A 21,295-nucleotide genomic window follows, 5' to 3' on the forward strand; every position below is an offset into this window, starting at 1 on the left:
TTAATGACAGACGGGTCACCTCTAAAACACCTTGATTGAACATTCTCCGCAAGGTATATCAAGGTCAATTGGGAATGGAAAAATGCTGAGCAAGTGCCAAGCAGTCAGTCTGGTGGCCAGGCAGCAGTCACTCCATTGAAGAGATAATGAGGAATTGCCTTAAGTGTGGAGTAAATAGCAACAGCAGAGCAAACTACTGGCACCGTCCACTTGCCTTCGAGACCATGGTAGCACCTGGGAATGGATTTATTAGAGCTAAAACGCAAAGTTTCGTCATTGACATTGATTACTACCCAGATGCTTTGAAGTGAGTAGACTGCCCAGCATCACAGTGGAGGCAGTGACGCCATCATTAAAAAGAATCTTCGCCACACATAGCATCCCAGCCATTGTTGCGTTAGACAATAATGCTCAGTTTGCTACAGGGCTGCTCCATAACTTTGCGCAGGAATATAGTTTCATGCATGTGACTAGTTTGCCGAGATATCCTCAGTCGAATGGAGAAGCAGAAAGAAGGGTTTGAGCAATGAAGAAGAACAAGGATGTTAACGTAGCCCTTCTTACCCATAGAACCTAACCGCTGATACCAGGTTCTCGCCATTGGAATTATTGATGAGAAGACGGCAGGGAACATAACCTCCAGCTCAGCAAAACCTAACATTACCCCAGATGGTCATGAGAGAGTTAGAAAGTGTGTGGAGCAACAATGCTGCTGCTCTGGGAGGTGTTGCTCTGGGTGCTGTTGCTCTGGGTGCTGTTGCTCTGGGTGCTGTTGCTCTGGGTGCTGTTGCTCTGGGTGCTGTTGCTCTGGGTGCTGTTGCCCTGGGTGCTGTTGCTCTGGGTGCTGTTGCTCTGGGTGCTGTTGCTCTGGGTGCTGTTGCTCTGGGTGCTGTTGCCCTGGGTGCTGTTGCTCTTGGTGGTGTTGCTCTGGGTGCTGTTGCTCTGGGTGCTGTTGCTCTGGGTGCTGTTGCTCTGAGTGCTGTTGCTCTGGGATGTGTTGCTCTGGGTGCTGTTGCTCTGGGTGCTGTTGCTCTGGGTGCTGTTGCTCTGGGTGCTGTTGCTCTGTCACTGTGCTGTTGCCCTGGGTGCTGTTGCTCTGGGTGCTGTTGCTCTGGGTGCTGTTGCTCTGGGATGTGTTGCTCTGTCACTGTGCTGTTGCCCTGGGTGCTGTTGCTCTGGGTGCTGTTGCTCTGGGTGCTGTTGCTCTGGGTGCTGTTGCTCTGGGTGCTGTTGCTCTGGGTGCTGTTGCTCTGGGTGCTGTTGCTCTGGGTGCTGTTGCTCTGAGTGCTGTTGCTCTGGGATGTGTTGCTCTGGGTGCTGTTGCTCTGGGTGCTGTTGCTCTGGGTGCTGTTGCTCTGGGTGCTGTTGCTCTGTCACTGTGCTGTTGCCCTGGGATGTGTTGCTCTGGGTGCTGTTGCTCTGAGTGCTGTTGCTCTGGGATGTGTTGCTCTGGGTGCTGTTGCTCTGTCACTGTGCTGTTGCTCTGGGATGTGTTGCTCTGGGTGCTGTTGCTCTGTCACTGTGCTGTTGCTCTGGGTGCTGTTGCTCTGGGTGCTGTTGCTCTGGGTGCTGTTGCTCTGGGTGCTGTTGCTCTGGGTGCTGTTGCTCTGGGTGCTGTTGCTCTGGGTGCTGTTGCTCTGGGTGCTGTTGCTCTGGGTGCTGTTGCTCTGTCACTGTGCTGTTGCTCTGGGTGCTGTTGCTCTGGGTGCTGTTGCTCTGGGTGCTGTTGCTCTGGGTGCTGTTGCTCTGTCACTGTGCTGTTGCTCTGGGTGCTGTTGCTCTGGGTGCTGTTGCTCTTGGTGGTGTTGCTCTGGGTGCTGTTGCTCTGGGTGCTGTTGCTCTGTCACTGTGCTGTTGCTCTGGGTGCTGTTGCTCTGGGTGCTGTTGCTCTGGGTGCTGTTGCTCTGGGTGCTGTTGCTCTGTCACTGTGCTGTTGCTCTGGGTGCTGTTGCTCTGGGTGCTGTTGCTCTTGGTGGTGTTGCTCTGGGCGGTGCTGCTCTGGGTGCTGTTGCTCTGGGTGCTGTTGCTCTGGGTGCTGTTGCTCTGGGTGCTGTTGCTCTGTCACTGTGCTGTTGCTCTGGGTGCTGTTGCTCTGGATGCTGTTGCTCTGTCACTGTGCTGTTGCTCTGGGTACTGTTGCTCTGGGTGCTGTTGCTCTGGGTGCTGTTGCTCTGGGTGCTGTTGCTCTGGGTGCTGTTGCTCTGGGTGCTGTTGCTCTGGGTGCTGTTGCTCTGGGTGCTGTTGCTCTGTCACTGTGCTGTTGCTCTGGGTGCTGTTGCTCTGGATGCTGTTGCTCTGTCACTGTGCTGTTGCTCTGGGTGCTGTTGCTCTGGGTGCTGTTGCTCTGTCACTGTGTTGTTGCTCTGGGTGCTGTTGCTCTGGGTGCTGTTGCTCTGTCACTGTGTTGTTGCTCTGGGTGCTGTTGCTCTGGGTGCTGTTGCTCTGGGTGCTGTTGCTCTGGGTGCTGTTGCTCTGGGTGCTGTTGCTCTGGGTGCTGTTGCTCTGGGTGCTGTTGCTCTGTCACTGTGCTGTTGCTCTGGGTGCTGTTGCTCTGGGTGCTGTTGCTCTGGGAGGTGTTGCTCTGGGTGCTGTTGCTCTTGGTGCTGTTGCTCTGGGTGCTGTTGCTCTGGGTGCTGTTGCTCTGGGAGGTGTTGCTCTGGGTGCTGTTGCTCTTGGTGCTGTTGCTCTGGGTGCTGTTGCTCTGGGTGCTGTTGCTCTGGGTGCTGTTGCTCTGTCACTGTACTGTTGCTCTGGGGTGTATTGCTCTGGGTGCTGTTGCTCTGGGTGCTGTTGCTCTGTCACTGTGCTGTTGCTCTGGGTGCTGTTGCTCTGGGTGCTGTTGCTCTGGGTGCTGTTGCTCTGGGTGCTGTTGCTCTGGGTGCTGTTGCTCTGTCACTGTGCTGTTGCTCTGTCACTGTGCTGTTGCTCTGGGTGCTGTTGCTCTGGGTGCTGTTGCTCTGTCACTGTGCTGTTGCTCTGGGGGGTGTTGCCCTAGGTGCTGTTGCTCTGGGTGCTGTTGCTCTGGGTGCTGTTGCTCTGGGTGCTGTTGCTCTGTCACTGTACTGTTGCTCTGGGATGTGTTGCCCTGGGTGCTGTTGCTCTGGCACTGTGCTGTTGCTCTGGGTGCTGTTGCTCTGGGTGCTGTTGCTCTGGGTGCTGTTGCTCTGTCACTGTGCTGTTGCTCTGTCACTGTGCTGTTGCTCTGGGTGCTGTTGCTCTGGGTGCTGTTGCTCTGTCACTGTGCTGTTGCTCTGGGTGCTGTTGCTCTGGGATGTGTTGCCCTGGGTGCTGTTGCTCTGTCACTGTGCTGTTGCCCTGGGTGCTGTTGCTCTGGGTGCTGTTGCTCTGGGTGCTGTTGCTCTGGGTGCTGTTGCTCTGTCACTGTGCTGTTGCTCTGGGTGCTGTTGCTCTGTCACTGTGCTGTTGCTCTGGGTGCTGTTGCTCTGGGTGCTGTTGCTCTGTCACTGTACTGTTGCTCTGGGGTGTATTGCTCTGGGTGCTGTTGCTCTGGGTGCCGTTGCTCTGGGTGCTGTTGCTCTGTCACTGTGCTGTTGCTCTGGGTGCTGTTGCTCTGGGTGCTGTTGCTCTGTCACTGTACTGTTGCTCTGGGTGCTGTTGCTCTGGGTACTGTTGCTCTGGGTGCTGTTGCTCTGTCACTGTACTGTTGCTCTGGGGTGTATTGCTCTGGGTGCTGTTGCTCTGGGTGCTGTTGCTCTGTCACTGTGCTGTTGCTCTGGGTGCTGTTGCTCTGGGTGCTGTTGCTCTGGGTGCTGTTGCTCTGTCACTGTGCTGTTGCTCTGGGTGCTGTTGCTCTGGGTGCTGTTGCTCTGGGTGCTGTTGCTCTGTCACTGTACTGTTGCTCTGGGGTGTATTGCTCTGGGTGCTGTTGCTCTGGGTGCTGTTGCTCTGGGTGCTGTTGCTCTGGGTGCTGTTGCTCTGTCACTGTGCTGTTGCTCTGGGTGCTGTTGCTCTGGGTGCTGTTGCTCTGGGTACTGTTGCTCTGTCACTGTGCTGTTGCTCTGGGTGCTGTTGCTCTGGGTGCTGTTGCTCTGGGTGCTGTTGCTCTGGGTGCTGTTGCTCTGGGTGCTGTTGCTCTGTCACTGTGCTGTTGCTCTGGGTGCTGTTGCTCTGGGTGCTGTTGCTCTGGGTGCTGTTGCTCTGGGTGCTGTTGCTCTGGGTGCTGTTGCTCTGGGTACTGTTGCTCTGGGATGTGTTGCTCTGGGTGCTGTTGCTCTGGGGTGTATTGCTCTGGGTGCTGTTGCTCTGGGTGCTGTTGCTCTGGGTACTGTTGCTCTGGGTACTGTTGCTCTGGGTGCTGTTGCTCTGGGGTGCTGTTGCTCTGGGTGCTGTTGCTCTGGGTGCTGTTGCTCTGGGGTGTATTGCTCTGGGTGCTGTTGCTCTGGGATGTGTTGCTCTGGGTGCTGTTGCTCTGTCACTGTGCTGTTGCTCTGGGTACTGTTGCTCTGGGTGCTGTTGCTCTGGGTGCTGTTGCTCTGTCACTGTGCTGTTGCTCTGGGTACTGTTGCTCTGGGATGTGTTGCTCTGGGTGCTGTTGCTCTGGGTGCTGTTGCTCTGGGTGCTGTTGCTCTGTCACTGTGCTGTTGCTCTGGGGTGTATTGCTCTGGGTGCTGTTGCTCTGGGATGTGTTGCCCTGGGTGCTGTTGCTCTGGGTGCTGTTGCTCTGGGATGTGTTGCCCTGGGTGCTGTTGCTCTGGGATGTGTTGCTCTGGGATGTGTTGCTCTGGGATGTGTTGCTCTGGGTGCTGTTGCTCTGTCACTGTGCTGTTGCTCTGGGTTTTCCGCTGCGCTGCTCCCACACCTTCAACAGGCGGCAGCACCGAGCAGCCAGGGTAAGCCCCGCCCCCTTCCGCATCACAGCCCTAGCAACGGCCCGCAGCCAATGGGATCGCTCCGTACTGCCGGTGCGCGGCGCAGCCAATGGCGGGGCGGCGTCCGGGCTCCGCGAAGCTGTGATGGCGCCGGTGAAGCTGTGCATTCCGGGTACGGGGCCTGGGTCCGAGCGGGGCCGGGGGCCTGAACCACCGGGGCTGGGGACCGAAGGCCTGAACCACCGGGGTCTGAGCGGGGCCGGGGGCCTGAACCACCGGGGTCTGAGCGGGGCCGCGGGCCTCAACCACCGAAATCTGAGCGGGGCCTGAGCCCGGGTCCCCCTCCGGAGCCGGGCCCCCGCAGCCTGGCCTGGACCGGGGAGCCGGCACTGAGGCAGCAATTAAACAGCCACAACGGCCCCGTCAACATCAGCACAGCGCTGGCTCAGCTCAGGGGAACATAGAGAATAGGAGGAGGCCATTCAGCCCCTCCAGCCTAGCCCGCCATTCTCATCATGGCTGATCCTCTAACTCAACAACCTAATCCCACTTTCCCTCTACTTCCTTTGATCCCCTTCGCCCCCAGTGCTATATCTAACTGCTTCCTGTGGTAACAGATTCCACAGACGGACCACTCTCTGGGTGAAGAAATTTCTCCTCATCTCAGTCCCAAATGGTCTACCCCCATATGCTTGCAAAACGTCATCATTCTTGATCAAACGAGCCCGAATCTGTAATTTTCTGGATGATACGGTGATTGCTGAGCAGCAAAGCCCAGAAATGCCTTGGCTTTGGAGGACCGTAACTGCTTTTAATCTGTGAACGGGTCTCATGGGTGATGACATTGGAGTGCATAATTTGGGATGACATTGTGTCCTACTGGGGGAGTGCTCCACTGTAGGATGTGTCCTCTTGAATGTGACATTGAAGGTTCACCCCTCGGGTGAACATAAAAGATTCCAGAGCACTATTTCAAAGTCGAGTAGCGGCGTTCTCTCGAGGTGACCTGCCAATAGTTATTCCTCAACCAACATCTCTAAAGCTGGTTGTGTGGTCCATGTCACATTACTGTTTGCTGTACAAAAGAGGCTGTCCCTATATTCTTTTCCTTAAAACAGTGACTAGACTTCAGATATATTAAATTTGTTGTGAAGCACTTTAGGACTCTGATAAATGTAATTTTAAAAAAATTATAATCATCCTGCATGTATATAGCTTAATTTGTCAATATTCTGTTGCATGTCTACAGGGGAGAGATTGTGCAACATAGAGGACGGCACTCCTGGTAATGGCACGTACTCCAGACACGGATACATTTTTGCATCTTTAGCTGGATATGTGGTGAAAGAAAATGACAATGGAATGGTAAGCAAGGCACAGTCATTGATGCCACAGATAAGGTTTGAGCCAGGGCTTGGTGGGTTGTAGTTTCAAGTCCCACTCCAGAGACTTTGGGAAAAAATAATCCAGGCTCTTATTGACAGAATTTGTGTAACCTCTGCCAGTCTGTAATTGGGATGATTGCATGTAAGTTGTTTGTATTTCCTTGCCCTCTGAGTGATTTTTGTCTAATTCAAAGATAAATGCAAGCAGCAGGGTTTTTGGTGATTTTTATAAATAAAGGTTAATATTGTACAATAGCCCCAGATGTTTGAAACACAATATCTCAATCACTCGTCTCACTTACACTATCACGCGCTAAGATTAAATACAGATGAGTTTAATTATAATTCTAAAGGTGTAATTATAAAGATGTAATTTATAGCTTGTGGAGGCCTGATATTGTCGTGATTAAGTTAATACTTGAGTTGGTGTGTTAGGGTGGCATGGTGGCAGTGGTTAGCACTGCAGCCTCACAACGCCGAGAACCCGGGTTCGATCCCGACCCCGGATCACATCATCCCTGTGTCTGCGTGGGTCTCCAAGATGTGCAGGGTAGGTGGATTGGCCACGCTAAATTGCCCCTTAATTGGGGAAAATAAAGAATTAGGCACTCTAAATTTATTTTTTAAGAAAGAGTTGGTGTGAAGGTCTTTTAGAAACAAAGGACTCATAAAACTGTGTTGCCTCTTGTAGATGAATAGCCAGGGAGCTGGTTCTCAGGAGACATGGAAACTGGAACAAGTACAGTACTTTGGCTGCATTGGGAGACTTTTAACAATGATGGTTTAGTTGTTTCTCTCTGGATTTGCTTTGTTCAAGATGTTTTAAACTAGAGTTCCTGAAAATTAGTTTGTCACATGATTGCAGGGTTAACACTTTGTCTGGGGTCCCCACAGCCACGGTACCATACCAGTTGACAATTGCCATTCACTCTTACCTCTGCCCCAACTTGAGCTCAAATATTTTCCTTTGATGACTTGGTGACTACCCCAACTAAAGTATTAACTAAGAAGAAGTTAGAAATTCCTTTTTTATAATTATGGCATTTAACTTGAATCAGTATCTAATCTTTGCGTCTGATAGCGTGAGTGATTGGGATATTGCTTTTCAAATATCCAGGGCAAGTGTGTGATGATAAATAACCTCCTTTGAGGAATATGGGAGTCTAGAGATCCAGTGGCGTGCAGAGGTCTGGTGATGCCCGGGGCAAATCTTGATTGTATGCCCCAAAGACTCAAGTATAAGGCCTAATATACTGAGAAATATTATGAGAAAGGAAAACATTTTGAATATATAAACACAGATGAAACATGAAATAAACGCTTTATTCGATTTTAATATAAATCAATCAAATTTATTAAGTTCTTTTCCCCAAATGATACCTCCTGTCACAAAACACCTGAACTACTTCACTTTTTACATCAGCTGTGAGAAATTCTTTTTCAATGCTTATTAAAGCCAGGTTGGTCAGTCGCTCCTGTGACATAGAAGACCTCAGATATGTTTTTATTAATTTCAGTTTTGAAAATGACCTTTCACAGCTTGCGACTGAAAATGCGATTGTAAGCAGTAATCTGTATGAAACACACAGCGTCGGAAAGACATCCCTCCCATACTGCAGTAAAGGCTCCAGAGCATCTTTAGGATCAGGGGGAACTCTATTCCCTCCAGCTCAAAGGAGCATCACAAAATCAATAATTTTGTCATATAACTGAATTGAAACCACATCATTGTCATAATAATTTGCAAAGTCTGAACATTCCTTTTTTAATTTCTCTCTTTCTTGTTCATCTTCAATCACTCCTGAATTCAAGTTCAGAAGAAAAGAAAATCGGTCACTGAGTCTTTGAAGACGGACACTGCGGTCTTCAATTTCAGTTTTTAATCTGTTCACAATCTCTACCATTACTTTATTCATTTCTTCTTGTGCCGTCAGTCCACTATCTCTTGCTGACTCTCCAGGCATTATTCTTCTTCTCCTTGTTCGTGCAATTGGTATTCCCCAATTTTGACAATATTCATTGGCTAAATCTATTGCATTGTGGATAATTTCGTCATTCTTCAAACTCAAGATATGAATAAGTCCTCTCAGATCACAAGAAGCTTCATGGAACCCCATTTTCGGATCCTGCAAACGTTTTGAGACTTTATCCACTGATGATAAAACTGAGTAACAAAAATGTAATAAAGCTATAAACGGGAACTGTTGAATAGAGTTCAGTAGCGATCCTGCATCAGATTTAGTTTCCCTTGAAAATTCTCCTTCCAGCAGGTGTTGAAGGCTTGCAATAACGTTGTCACACTCTTCGTGGATTACTTGCACAGCATCATGGCTGGAACTCCATCTTGTGTCACACTGTCTTTTCACAGTCCGAGTGACAAATGATTTTAACACTTCCCAACGAGAAGTAGATGACGAAAAAAAAGTAGAGTTTTTCTAGAATGCCAAAAAATGTAACAACAACAGGTTGCACCTCACTTGCATGGACACAGGACAAATTGAGGCTGTGGTTCTCGCAGTTCACAAACACAGCTTTTGGGTTAACTTCAAGAATTTTTTGTTGAACACCTCCTCTCACTCCAGCCATAACTGCTGCGTTATCATATGCTTGACCACGACAGTCATTCATGGAAATTTTGTCTTCTTCCAATTTTTCCTGAATTTTATTTACCAGGCTGACTGCATCTTTCTTGTTGACTTGAAAAAATCCCAGAAATGTCTCCTTTATTTCTACTTTTCTGTTTTCATCAATATGAACGTAACGCAGAATTTCAGAAACCTGATCTTCATGGGCAATATCTGGAGTTGAATCCAGCATTATGCTAAAATATTTTGCGTCCTTAATTTCGGAAATTATATTTTTCTTGACAGTTTCACCAAGAAGATTGATTATTTCGTTTTGAATTCTGTTGGACAAGTAGGTGACACTTTTTGGTTTCTCTTTCCCTCTCTGCAAGTGTTTTGCTAAGATGTCATCATATTTGGCCAAAAGTCTGATTGTTGCTAGAAAGTTTCCTGTATTTTCACTGACTGTCTCCCCTGGCTCTGATAACCCAGATATTCCTTCTCCTCAATGTCCACGATAGGCCAGATTCTGTTTTGCCAGAAAGGATATAACCTCGACAATCCGTTCAGTTATAGCTTTCCATCTTTTCTTTTCAGCAGACATTTGCTGTTGAAGTTCAGCATCTATCGTAGTTGAATTATGGAGTCGAACTACAAGGTTCAGGTATTCCCTCATGTGAGCTCTATAAGAAGGGCTTTTCTCATGGTCAGGTATTGTTGGATTTAATTTTCTCCAAGTGGAGAAACCGTCTTCCTTTCCAAAGTTTGACACAGACAACAAATGCTCCTTTGAAAACAAAAAGCAAACAAAACAGTAGCATGCTTTCCGATATGGAGAGTATAACAACCATTTTCTCTCCACAATTTCTCCGTTTGTGGAAACTTTATCAAACCACTGTTTGGAAAATGATCTCCCATCCTTCTCAGCAAATGGACCACTTTTATTCTGATATCTTTCAGGGCCATGTTGTAATATTGTCATCTTCAAATGATCTGGAATCGGTTTCTTCAAACAGCCAAAATCGCTTCTTTGCAAAAATATGCAAATATCTTCTTTATTTTCTTCACATGGATCATCATCCTGACAACGAGACTGAGGAGAGAGAGCTTTATGTTCTGACCGAGCTGAATCCGTATCAGAAAAATCCTTCTCTGCACCCACATCATCTTTTACTTCTCCAGGTTCTCCTACTTCTTCTTTACTTCTTTTTATCCATGCATCTAATGCCCCTCTTTGATGTGACTCTTCTTCGACTCTGGCCCTCTTTTTTTTCCTGTTCTGTGCTCCACTCGGTTGTACACGAAATACTCGTAACATTTCATTTTCTATCTCAAAAACCGTAATACGCATGAGAAAATGGGAAGAAAATGGTAAACAATCGGTCAGTTGCAGATGGATAAACCATATTTCATTTCTTTGTTCCTTCGTATCAAATTATTTCACACTGATTCTCCACTGATAATTTTGTGCAATTTATATCATAGACTTGCAAATTAGTGGTATCTGTATTTGAATATTAGCATGTTAAGGAATAAATGTCTCCTATTCCGAGATTAAATGCCATAGCAGTCCTCTGATCATCCAGGCTTCACTCTTACTACATCCCACGTAAATATTTCATTAAATATCGCCAAAAAACCTATAAAAACCGTAGTTGCACCTGTTCTAGAGCTATTCACTGACCTGAGTAGGTAAAAGAACTAATCTAGATGCACAAAAAGCTGAAGAAAAGACGAGTTATGACTCGAGGAAACGCAGGAACGAACAGCCACGTCTGCTTGTTGCTTTTGATGGTTGCACCACGTACATTATGCGCATGCGTGTGGGGGGGATGGGGAGAAGGACCATTTTCTATAGACAGAAAGGGTACACCATGTTAAAGGAATAAAAGGCTAACAACTGCCTCTGCAGTGTGGTGAGCCTCCAAAAATTGATTTATCACCGCTGAAATTTTAAAATTACTATCTTATTTCCTTCTCTGGGGCAGCATGGTGGCCTAGTGGTTAGCACAACCGCCTCACGGAACTGAGGTCCCAGGTTCGATCCCGGCTCTGGGTCAATGTCCGTGTGGAGTTTGCACATTCTCCCCGTGTCTGCGTTGGTTTCGCCCCCACAACCCAAAAAATGTGCAGAGTAGGTGAATTGGCCACGCTAAATTGCCCCTTAATTGAAAAAAATAATTTGGTAATCTAAATTTAAAAAAAAAAAAATTTTTAAAAAAAATTTTTTTTTTTTTTCCTTCTCTGATTGGATGCCCCCATCCAATGGATGCCCGGGGCCAATGCACCGTCGGCCCCCCCCTCTGCACGCCACTGTAGAGATCCCATATTCTTCAAATGCTGGGTCACCCTTAAACAGTGAGATGTTTAAACTTCACCGGTGGCTGCAAAGTATCCTCATTGAGATCCATGTTTAACTCTGCATTGGCCACACAATTGAATACTGACCACAATTTAAATGCCTGTAGCCTGATAATTTGCAGGTTTTGGTGGCCATTTTCACAGTCTTAGATATCCAATATCCTCATGCTTGTACTAAACCTTGATAGTGACATCTTTCGTACAAGATGTTAAATTGAGTCTCCGTTGTCTTCCTTTATGGGTGTTAAAGAGCCCATGGCATCTTTTGAATAAGAGCAGGGGAATTCTGACCAATGTATTGCTTTGCCCAAGTCGTTAAAAACAGCTTATCTGGTTGTGCTGTAGATGTGCTCATAATGCGTTGTCTACATTACAACAGCAATTCCAATTTAAAAGTGTTTAATTGGTTGTAAAGCACTTTGGGGTATCCTGGGGTTGTGAAAGGTGCATTTATAAATTCAAGTCCTTGAGCTTGGGATCGGAGCTTAAGAGGAAATCCCTCGGGAATAGGATACCTTTGAGGGGAACCTGGACAAGTACAAGAGGGAAAAAGGAACATGCGGATCAGGTTAACTGAAGGAGAGTGAAGGGAGATTTGTGTGGAGCAGAGACACCAGTTGGACTGAACGATCTGTTTCTGTGATAACTCTGAGCTGTTATTCCCAGGTGCCACTCGTATCAGTGGTTCGAGACACAGAACCCCAACTCCTGCCAGAAGTCGGTGTTGTTGTGACATGTAAGGTAAGATGGTTTCAAACCTTTTCTCTGCGGCCCTCAGTAGAACCAAACAGGGCAGCACGGTAGCACAATGATTAGCTGTTGCTTCACAGCTCCAGGGTCCCAGGTTCAATTCCCGGCGTGGGTCACTGTCTGTGTGGAGTCTGCACGTTCTCCCTGTGTCTGCGTGGGTTTTCTCCGGGTGCTCCAGTTTCCTCCCACGAGTCCTGAAAGACGTGCTGTTAGGTAATTTGGACATTCTGAATTCTCCCTGTGTGCCTGAACAGGTGCCGGAATGTGGCGACTGGAGCTTTTCACAGTAACTTCATTGCAGTGTTAATGTATGTCTACTTGTAACAATAAAGATTATTATTATACGTATTAATTTAAAATTCCAAGTATTTAACCACCAGTACATCCTTTTTCTATGCAGTGAGTGCTGTGATTCAGGAAGCACTCCCTAAAAATGTGGGAGAAGCAGATTTGGTAGTAACATATGTAAAGGAATTGGATAAATACTTGAAAAGGAAATATTTTCAGAGCTATGAAGAAACAGTAGGTTAAGTGGTACTAATTCGATAGAATTGTAGAATTTACAGTGCAGAAGAAGGCCATTTGGACCATCGAGTCTGCACTGGCTGTTGGAAAGAGCACCCTGGGCAGGATTCTCCCAGCCCCGGCCGGGCCAGACAATCCCCGCAACCGGGCCACGCCGCCCCGACGCCAGCACGCGATTCCCTGTGGAGAATTGACGCTGGTCGCGGTCCACTGTACGTGGCCAGGCCGCCGATTCTCTGGCTCGCATGGGCCGAACGGCCGCTCTAAAAAGGCAGAGTCCCACTGGCGCCGTCCGCACCTCTGTCCGCACCTGGTCACAGCCGGCGGGAATTCTGCGCGCAGGGTCGAGGGGGCGGCCTGTGGGGGGTGGGGGCGCGACCCCACGCAGGGGGGGGCTCTGACCCGGGGCGGGGGGGGGGCCTCCGATGGGGCCAGGCCCGCGACCGGGGCCCACCAATCGGCGGGCTGGTCTCTCGCTCCCCGGGCCTATTTTCCTACGCGCCGGCCCCTGAACTCCCGCGCCATATTGCGTCGGGGCCAGCACGTTGAGGGAGGCCACCGCGCATACGCGTGTTGGTGCCGGCGCCACTGTACACGCGTGGATCCCGTGGCTCACAGTTCGCGCCGGAATGGGAGGCTGGAGCAACGTGAACTGTAGGGGCCAGAATCAGTACTCCCAGCGACCCGTTCACGCCATCGTGAAACGCACCGGCGTTTCCGACGGCGTGGACACTCTGCCACCGAATGGGAGAATCCCGCCCCCTACCCCCACCTCCACCCTATCCCTGTAACCCCACCTAACCTTTTTGGACACTAAGGGGCAATATAGCATGGCCAATCCACCTAACCTACACATTTTTGGACTGTGGAAGGAAACTGGAGCATCCGGAGGAAACCCACGCAGACACAGGAAGAACACTCTTTCAAAGGGCCAGCACAGGCAGAATGGGATGAATGGCCTCCAGCGCTGTATGATCCTTGGACGAGTCGCTTGATGTTGTGCCTTGTCCACATTCACACCAATTCTAGTTGGAAGTAAAAGAGTGATTAGTTTCTTTCCAATCTTAACTCGATGCCACGAGAGCCATTGCATAACTCAGCCCTCCACCCCATCAGAGGTTGGCTAACAGCCATTTCTTAATCCCTTTCGCATCCCTTAAATTCCACCTTGGCTGAAGAGTTGGATCCTCTCCACCACCAGAGCACAGTAGCAACAGAGTGTGCCATCTACAAGATGCACTGCAAAGATTCGACCAACTGTGACCTGTCCCACCTAGAAAATAGCAGGTGCATGAGAACACTACCACCACCAATATGTTGCACTCCCAAGTTGCACAAGATCTGATGGAAACTGTTTTGCTTTTTCTTCATTGTTGCTGGGTCAAAATCCTGAATCTGCCTCCCAAACAGTCCTGCGAGCATCTTCACCGCATGGGACTGCAGCAGTTCAAGAAGGCGGCTCACTTGCACCTTCCCAAAGACTATTGGGGATGTCCAGCAATGCCTACATCCTGAAAATGGGGAGGGGGGTTGGCGGGAGGACCTTTTACCCTGTGCTAGATTACGTGGCAAACTGTTGCTCACTTGTACTGACAGGATTGGTCCGTGTGTTAAGATTGAGATGTGCACAGTTTAAAGCCTTAAAGGTTTTAAAATTAACTTAGCTGACAGTCAATCTCTCCGATCACTATCATTGTAGCATGTCTGGAAATAGAATAATGAGTTTTTGCTCTCTATTCCCCCCCCCCCCCCCCCCCCCCCATAGCCTCCATATCACAACTAGACATTGTTTGCCGCGCCTCAAGTGTTTTGTATCACATTTAATATGAATATAAATGGACACTTTTCTTTTTATAAACAGGTGACCAGTATTAACCCTCGGTTTGCTAAAGTCCATATTCTATACGTACGATCCACTCCACTGAAAGGGACTTTTCGAGGAACCCTCAGGTAATAATAATGCAAACTGGCTCTGCACTCTGGCAGGAGAGCATGAGCCTAGTCTATAAATCTGCTTTACAACTTCCCACCAACAATGACTCAATCAGGTACCTTGTCCTCCTTTTGCCCCTTCCCTACTCTGGTTTTAGTTGTTTGGCACAACTTGAGGCAAGTAAGTGGTTAAGCTGTTGCCAATCTGCAGCCAACTGGCTGTTCAGAAGCAAGGAGGAGAGGTCTTGGAATTGTTGCGCAATGACATAGATGCACAAGTCGTTGTCTGCATTTAGGGGGCATTAAAAGTTGGCGGATTTTACTCCACAATTTTAGAATACTTCACCATAGCCCCTCATTATCTGGCGTGTTCATTTCAGCACAACAATTAACTCTCTTTAGTGAGACTGTTGTGCAGAGATTTGTATTATAGAGCTCTCTGATACACTGCCACTAACATTGCTCTGGTTTTGGTGATCAAAGACAGCCAGGATTCTGCTTCAGGAATACCTTTTAATAATGGTTTCTGTAAAAATGAATAGGCATCAAACACAACAAGGTCAGGATTAAATTGATGCTCCAGGATTTGCAACATGGAAAGATTAGTAAGGAGTGATGCTGCAGAATAACAGGCAGGCGTGAGACTGGATCCTCCCAAGAACCCTGAAATAAAAGCTAATTAGACCAAAAAATGGCAGTGCTGCATGTGCTGACGAAGGACTGCATTCATTCCACTTTCTTTCACAGTTTTGGAGGTATTCTCTGCACACTGGACAAAATTAGCACCATGTTATAATCTCGCACATCTTCAGTCTGTGGTCTGAGTCGCTACTTTTTCATTCATCTCCAGAATGTTGGCACATTGGTAAAGTCTCTAATTGTTATCCAACCTTCATTGCCCATAGATAATGGCGGTGAACCACCTTTTTGAATGCAATTGAGTGAATTACTCAGCCATTTCAGAGGTAATTCAGAGTCAACCACATTGTTGTGGATCTAGAGTCAGGTATAGACTAGGACAGATAAGGACAGCAGATTTCCTTCTCTAAAGGACTTAAATGCAGTCCAAAGATGTGCAGGTTAGGTGGATTGGCCATGCTAAATTGCCCTTAGTGTCCAAAAAAGGTTAGGAGGGGTTATTGGGTTACGGATAGGGTGGAAGTGAGTCAGTGCAGACTTGATGGGCCAAATGGTCGCCTTCTGCATTGTATGTTCTATGTAAGTGAACCTGTTGCATTTATATGATGATTGAGTAATTTCATGGTTTGCACTGATGATGCATAAGAGCTTTTTATAACAGGTTTTATTCAATTAACTGAATTTAAATTCACCAGCTACTGTGGTGGGTTTTGAGCTCATGTCTCTGGGCCAAGCCCTTGGATTCCAGTACTGTAACACTATGCTACTCTGTCCATGTCTATATGTTCTTATTTGCTAGAGAGCAGACTTATGATAGCTTCACCAATTCCAGCATGTATCACTCCCTCAAAGTATTAAATACTAGAAAACTAAAACTTTGAATATTTTAAGGACAGGAAAATGTTTTCCAGAGAGGTGGACTCGATCACAAATCATAACTTTACATTATTTTATGCAGAAGAGAAGATATTCGAGCAACAGAAAAGGACAAGGTATGCACCGTCTTTCTCTTCACTGCTTTTGGAGAAAGGTCACGTACTCCCTCTATCAGTGCCCTCTCCAGCGTTACGTTTATATGTTTGTGATGGAAACTAAAATGGTCACAGGAGTCATTCTTTCTAAATTTTTGACACCATGACTCAATCTTACCCGTTGGTCTCCGACTGAATTTGGCTGACAATGAATTCGGGATTTGACTCTCGGGGAACAAGCTGGCAACTTGTTGCAATTCGTGGCACACTTGCCTCTGGGCCAGGATGTTGTGTGTTTGAGTACACGCAAAGAGTTTGAGCTGATTGGCCATTCCCGTACTGAGGGGGGCAGCACAGTTCCCCCGGAATAGATCTGCCTTTTAAAAATTCATTCATGAGGTGTGGGTGTCACTGGCGGGAGTTAATGTGAGCACTAATTGCCTCTACCTGAGTGTCTTGCTGGGCCATTTCAGAGTGATAGATGGGACAGACTGGGAAGAGGCAGCAAGTTTCCCTCCTTAAAGGACATTGGTGAACAAATGGGTTTTACAAGAATCTGATGATTACTTGATCTCCGTTACTGACAGGAGGCTTGTATTCCAAAGTTTTAATTGAATTTAAATACTGGGATTTGAATTTGTGTCTCCAGATTTGTGTCTCCTGAATTACTTGTCCGGTGACATGATGTTACTGAGCAAATATAAAAGGTGCCATGGCATTATTTGTACAATTCTTCTGCTGTCCTACCCAACATCACCTGAAGAGCAGATTAACTAGTCAGTTATTTCAATTGATGTTTGCAGGATCTTTCTCTGCACGCATTCGAAACCATGCTTGTCAACATATTATCTGGCATTTAAATAGCTTCTTTCACAAAGTAAAATGCCCCACGGTGTTGCATCTAACAATGTCTACACTTTGAAGGTATTTCATTGGTTGTGAGGCAGTTTGGAGCATCCTCGGGTGCTGTGTCAAGGATTGTTTTTCTTATTGTAAATTTACTGTCAATTATTTTCAGATAGAAGTCTACAAATGCTTCAGACCCGGGGACATTGTTTTAGCGAAAGTGGTATCCTTTACATGTTGTTATTTGAAATCTGATTATGAGCTGCATCTCGGAATATTTGGTCGAGGAATTGCATATGGCAATGCATGTTTACTGTCCACTCCAGCACCGAGGGAATGCTGCATTGTCAGAGGTTCTCCCCTTTGGAATAAGACATTGGTGCAGTTGTTAACAAATCCGTAGTAGTGCTTGACGAAGAGCGTAAAGCTCCCAAGATGTCACGGGCCAATATACTTGGCCTCCGTAACAACAGTTACTTGTGGCGACATGGTGGTGCAGTGGTTAGCACTGCTGCCCACGGCACTGAGGACCCGGGTTCGATCCCGGCCCCATATCACTGTGTGGAGTTTGCACATTCACCTGTGTCTGCCTGGATTTCACTCCCACAGCCCAGGGATGTGCAGGGTAGGTGAATTGGCCACACTAAATTGCCCCTTAATTGGAAAAAAATAATAATTGGGCACTCTAAATTTTTTTTTTTTAAAACAAGTCACTTGAGTTCATTATCTATGCCATGTTGAAATGTTTTCGAAACAATAAGTTGCTACATAGAAAGAGACAGACAGTGGCCCATTTGTATCCAAGGCAGTATCTTGAATCAGACAGTGCCTAGAATGTTTGTTCCTCAGTCTCTGCCTTTGAACCAAGAACAAGGATATCAGCAGCCTAATGGAAGTTATTGCTCAGCTTCCTTATCCAGCCAGAATCTGAGCTGTACAGACCAGAAAGGTACTAGCGTCTGTTCCCTATTGTCTAATTTGAGATGGAGCACCTCAACATAGAACGGGAACTTAACTTGGCCTGTGGGCTCCTATTCCTTGGTATCTACCAGCCGGCCCTGCTGGGAAACACATGTGAACACTGGGCAAGGGCAGGATCTATTTTTAATATGATACTCCCAGCAGCCAACTACCTCTGGAAAAAACAGTGGGGAGATGTGATTCGCTTCACATTCCTTCTGTTCTTTGGGCAAAGAGATTTCTTCTGAATTCTCCATAGGGATTTCTTGATAACCATCTTATATTGTTGGCCTGTGGCTATACTCTTTCCGCAAGATGTAACATTCTCTCTCTCTCTATCCATTCTCTATCAAAGGTTTTCATAATTTAAAAAATCTCTACGTCATCCCTCCGGCTTTTTCAAAAGAAAACAGATGCAGCCTGTCAGTCGTTTCCTGTTATATATATCCACAGACTTCCTTGTAAATCTTCTACACACAGTTTCTATTGTCTCTTATTCATTAGTCTACTATGGGACATCCTATCAAAAGCCTTTTAAAAATCCAGATAAATTACATCCACTCATCTGCTGCATTATTAGTGCCTGCTCATAGAATTTACAGTGTAGAAGGAGGCCATTCGGCCCATCAAGTCTGCACCAGCCCTTGGAAAGAGCACCCCACGCCTCCACCCTATCCCCGTAACCCCACTCAACCACTTTGGGCACTCAGGGCAATTTAGCATGGACAATCCACCTAATCTGAACATCTTTGGACTGTGGGAGGAAACTGGAGCACCCGGAGGAAACCCACGCAGACACGGGGAGAACATGCAGACTCCGCACAGACAGTGACCCAAGCCGGGAATCGAACCTGGGACCCTGGAGCTGTGAAGCAACTGTGCTAACCGCTGTGCTGACGTGCTGCTCCCTCTGTTACCTTCTCAAAAAATTCAATAACGTTGGTCAAGGAAGATTTTCCCTTTATTAAATCCATGCTGACTATTAGTTAATATATTTCTCATTGCTAGTATCTATCAGGACGGATTCCATTATTTTTCCTCCCACAGATCAGCTGTGATTCCTTGGACTGTAATTCCCTGGACATGTTCTTACCCTCTACTTCTCTACTTAAATATAGGACTTGCATTCGCTATCCGCCAGTCATCTGCCTCAGCTCCCTCAACCCAAGATTGATTAAAAATCCATCCAGAACCCTCCGTTCTGTTTGATTTTGTTCAATGCCTCTCGTTTTATTTTAAACGCACTCGTTACTCATCTTGTCATTCTAATGATTAGACTGGACAACTTGCATTTTTATCCTTAACATGTCCTCCTAGATCTCTTTAGGTGACGCTCAGTCTAACTATCTACTGACGACTGCAGAGAATGAACTCGGTGTGGTAGTCGCACACAGTGAAGCAGGTAAGTGCATCCTAACTCGTTCTCATTTTTGAAGTATTTCTGAAGTTCATCAAACTCTTACCTTCCGGAGGACAGGATACACAGACTTAACTATGCTTGTATTCCCTCTAGTACAGAAGGTTGATGAGTGGGCTAATCGAGGTGTTATACATGAGTAAAGGAGTTGACAGAGAAACTATTTCCTTTGGTAAGGGGGCAGGGAGGTGTTCAGAACAAAAGGGGCAAGACTTTAGAATTAGAACTAGGCCATTTGGGGATGAAGTCAGGAAGAACTTTGTCACACAAAGGGCAGTGGAAATCCAGAGGTAAAGAGGAGGCGAGATTTCGGGGTGAATGTCCAGAGCTCATTGTCGAAGCAGTTGAGGTCATGGCCGCCAATCGTGGAGTATTGAAAATCAAGTGCAAAGAGGCTAGAATTGGAGCAGCGCTGTTACCTTGGCGAGTTGCAGGTGAGGAGTTGGTTACGGAGATAGGAAGGGGCAGGGCCAAAGAGGAATTTAAGATCAAGAGTAAGAGTTTTAAAATTTATGGTGTTTTGGTACTAAAGAAAACGAGCACAGGGGTGATGGGTGAATGCGATTCTGTGCAAGTTAGGATATGAACAGCAAAAATATAGATAGCTGAGGTCGAATTTATGTAAGGTAGAGATGGAAAGCTGGTCATACTCGAATAATGGGGCAGCATGGTAGCACAAGTGGACAGCACTGTGGCTTCACTGCGCCAGGATCCCAGGTTCGATTCCCTGCTGGGTCACTGTCTGTGTGGAGTCTGCACGTTCTCCCCGTGTCTGCATGGGTTTCCTCCGGGTGCTCCGGTTTCCTCCCACAATCCAAAGATGTGCAGGTTAGGTGGATTGGCCATGATAAATTGCCCTTAGTGACCAAAATAGGTTAGGAGGGGTTACGGGGATAGGGTTGGAAGTGAGGGCATCAGTGGGTCGGTGCAGACTCGATGGGCCGAATGGCTGCCTCCTGCACTGTATGTTCTATGTCTAATCACTGGCTGAATTAGTGAGAGAATCCAACCTAGCAGAAAGTGAAATCTTTATTTATCAAAGTCAAATGGGAAGGGTGAAATGAGTCATGAATTGGATCAAACTTAAAGCAAAGGAGATTAAATTCTAAACCTCTGTGTCGGCATTGATCCACATCGCTGCATATTTAAAAATATAGTCTTTTCCCTCTCTTAGGTGCACAGATGGTTCCCATCAGCTGGTGTGAGATGCAGTGCCCCAAATCCCATGGGAAAGAGTTCCGGAAAGTGGCTCGTGTGCAGCCTGAGTTCCTCCACACCTGAATCCTGTCACCAACGACGTCAAGAGCCGGTTTCTCTGCCCTTGAATGATGCCCCTCACTTCTGTGAAGCCTGTTAATGAAGCCAGTTTGTATTAAGGTTATTGTTTGACATTCTGTTCCTGTAGTTGGTTGCACAAAGGACTGAACTGAATCCAGCTGGGGACTGGCACTGGAGATAATGTCACGGTTTTTTGGTCTGCTATTTCACACAACCTGCCGTACCAAGTGTCGTTATAGAGTTTTCATTTTAAATAAAATATCTTTAGATTTTAACCAGTTTGTCATTTTCAAGTAATGTCTGTCTCCCTCTTGCATCCATGTTCCCCGTGGCATCACATCTTGACTGCTGTGGAATGCAGGTATATGAGCTGCTTCTGGACATCTTTTCAGCACCTCGAGTAACCATCCGCCAGGAGAGACTGATACAGCTCAGGCACAGAGTCTTTCAGGCTGTGTTTATGTTGGTTCTCCTCACGCCAGGAACCTGCCACAACCTTTGCTCAGCATGGCCCTAATCACCTACTATGTGGGAATCAAACCTTCTTTATTCTTTCATGGGTTGTGGGCGCCCCTGGCAAAACCAGCATTTGTTGCCCGTACCTAACTGCCCTCTGAAATGTTCAGTTCAAGAGTCAACCATATTGCTGCGGGTCTGGAGTCACATGGAGGCCCGATCGTGTGAGCTCAGCAGATTTCCTGCCCGAAAGGATGTTACTGACGCCGATGGACCTTTACCACAATCAGTGATGATTTTGTGCTGACCATTGCTGAGAGTAAATTTCAATTCCAGATTTATTAATTGAATTTAAATTCCCATCAGCTGCCGTAGGTAGAAT

The 21,295-nt window shown here is 47.1% G+C and overlaps 1 protein-coding gene across 1 annotated transcript; it reads left to right on the forward strand.

Annotated features, from left to right (window-relative positions):
• The first annotated feature begins 4,883 nt into the window (after window positions 1–4,883).
• On the forward strand, window positions 4,884–20,732 carry exosc1 (exosome component 1). Its single transcript, XM_038822338.1, has 8 exons — window positions 4,884–5,001; window positions 6,079–6,194; window positions 11,806–11,880; window positions 14,276–14,364; window positions 15,944–15,977; window positions 16,975–17,025; window positions 19,080–19,164; window positions 20,354–20,732. Exons 1-8 carry the CDS (start codon window positions 4,974–4,976, stop codon window positions 20,458–20,460), a joined length of 585 nt encoding a protein of 194 aa, XP_038678266.1. The 5' UTR covers window positions 4,884–4,973; the 3' UTR covers window positions 20,461–20,732.
• The last annotated feature ends 563 nt before the right edge of the window (window positions 20,733–21,295 follow it).

The sequence above is a fragment of the Scyliorhinus canicula genome, chromosome 16, assembly GCF_902713615.1.
Source record: "Scyliorhinus canicula chromosome 16, sScyCan1.1, whole genome shotgun sequence".
NCBI classification, from domain to species: Eukaryota; Metazoa; Chordata; class Chondrichthyes; order Carcharhiniformes; family Scyliorhinidae; genus Scyliorhinus; species Scyliorhinus canicula.

Bases quoted from the DNA above. Each gene is read 5' to 3' on its own strand.
- exosc1 (XM_038822338.1), top strand. From the start codon at position 4,974: ATGGCGCCGGTGAAGCTGTGCATTCCGG. The intron at 14,365-15,943 runs GTAATAATAATG...TATTTTATGCAG, and splicing joins ACTTTTCGAGGAACCCTCAG to AAGAGAAGATATTCGAGCAA. The intron at 19,165-20,353 runs GTAAGTGCATCC...TCCCTCTCTTAG, and splicing joins AGTCGCACACAGTGAAGCAG to GTGCACAGATGGTTCCCATC.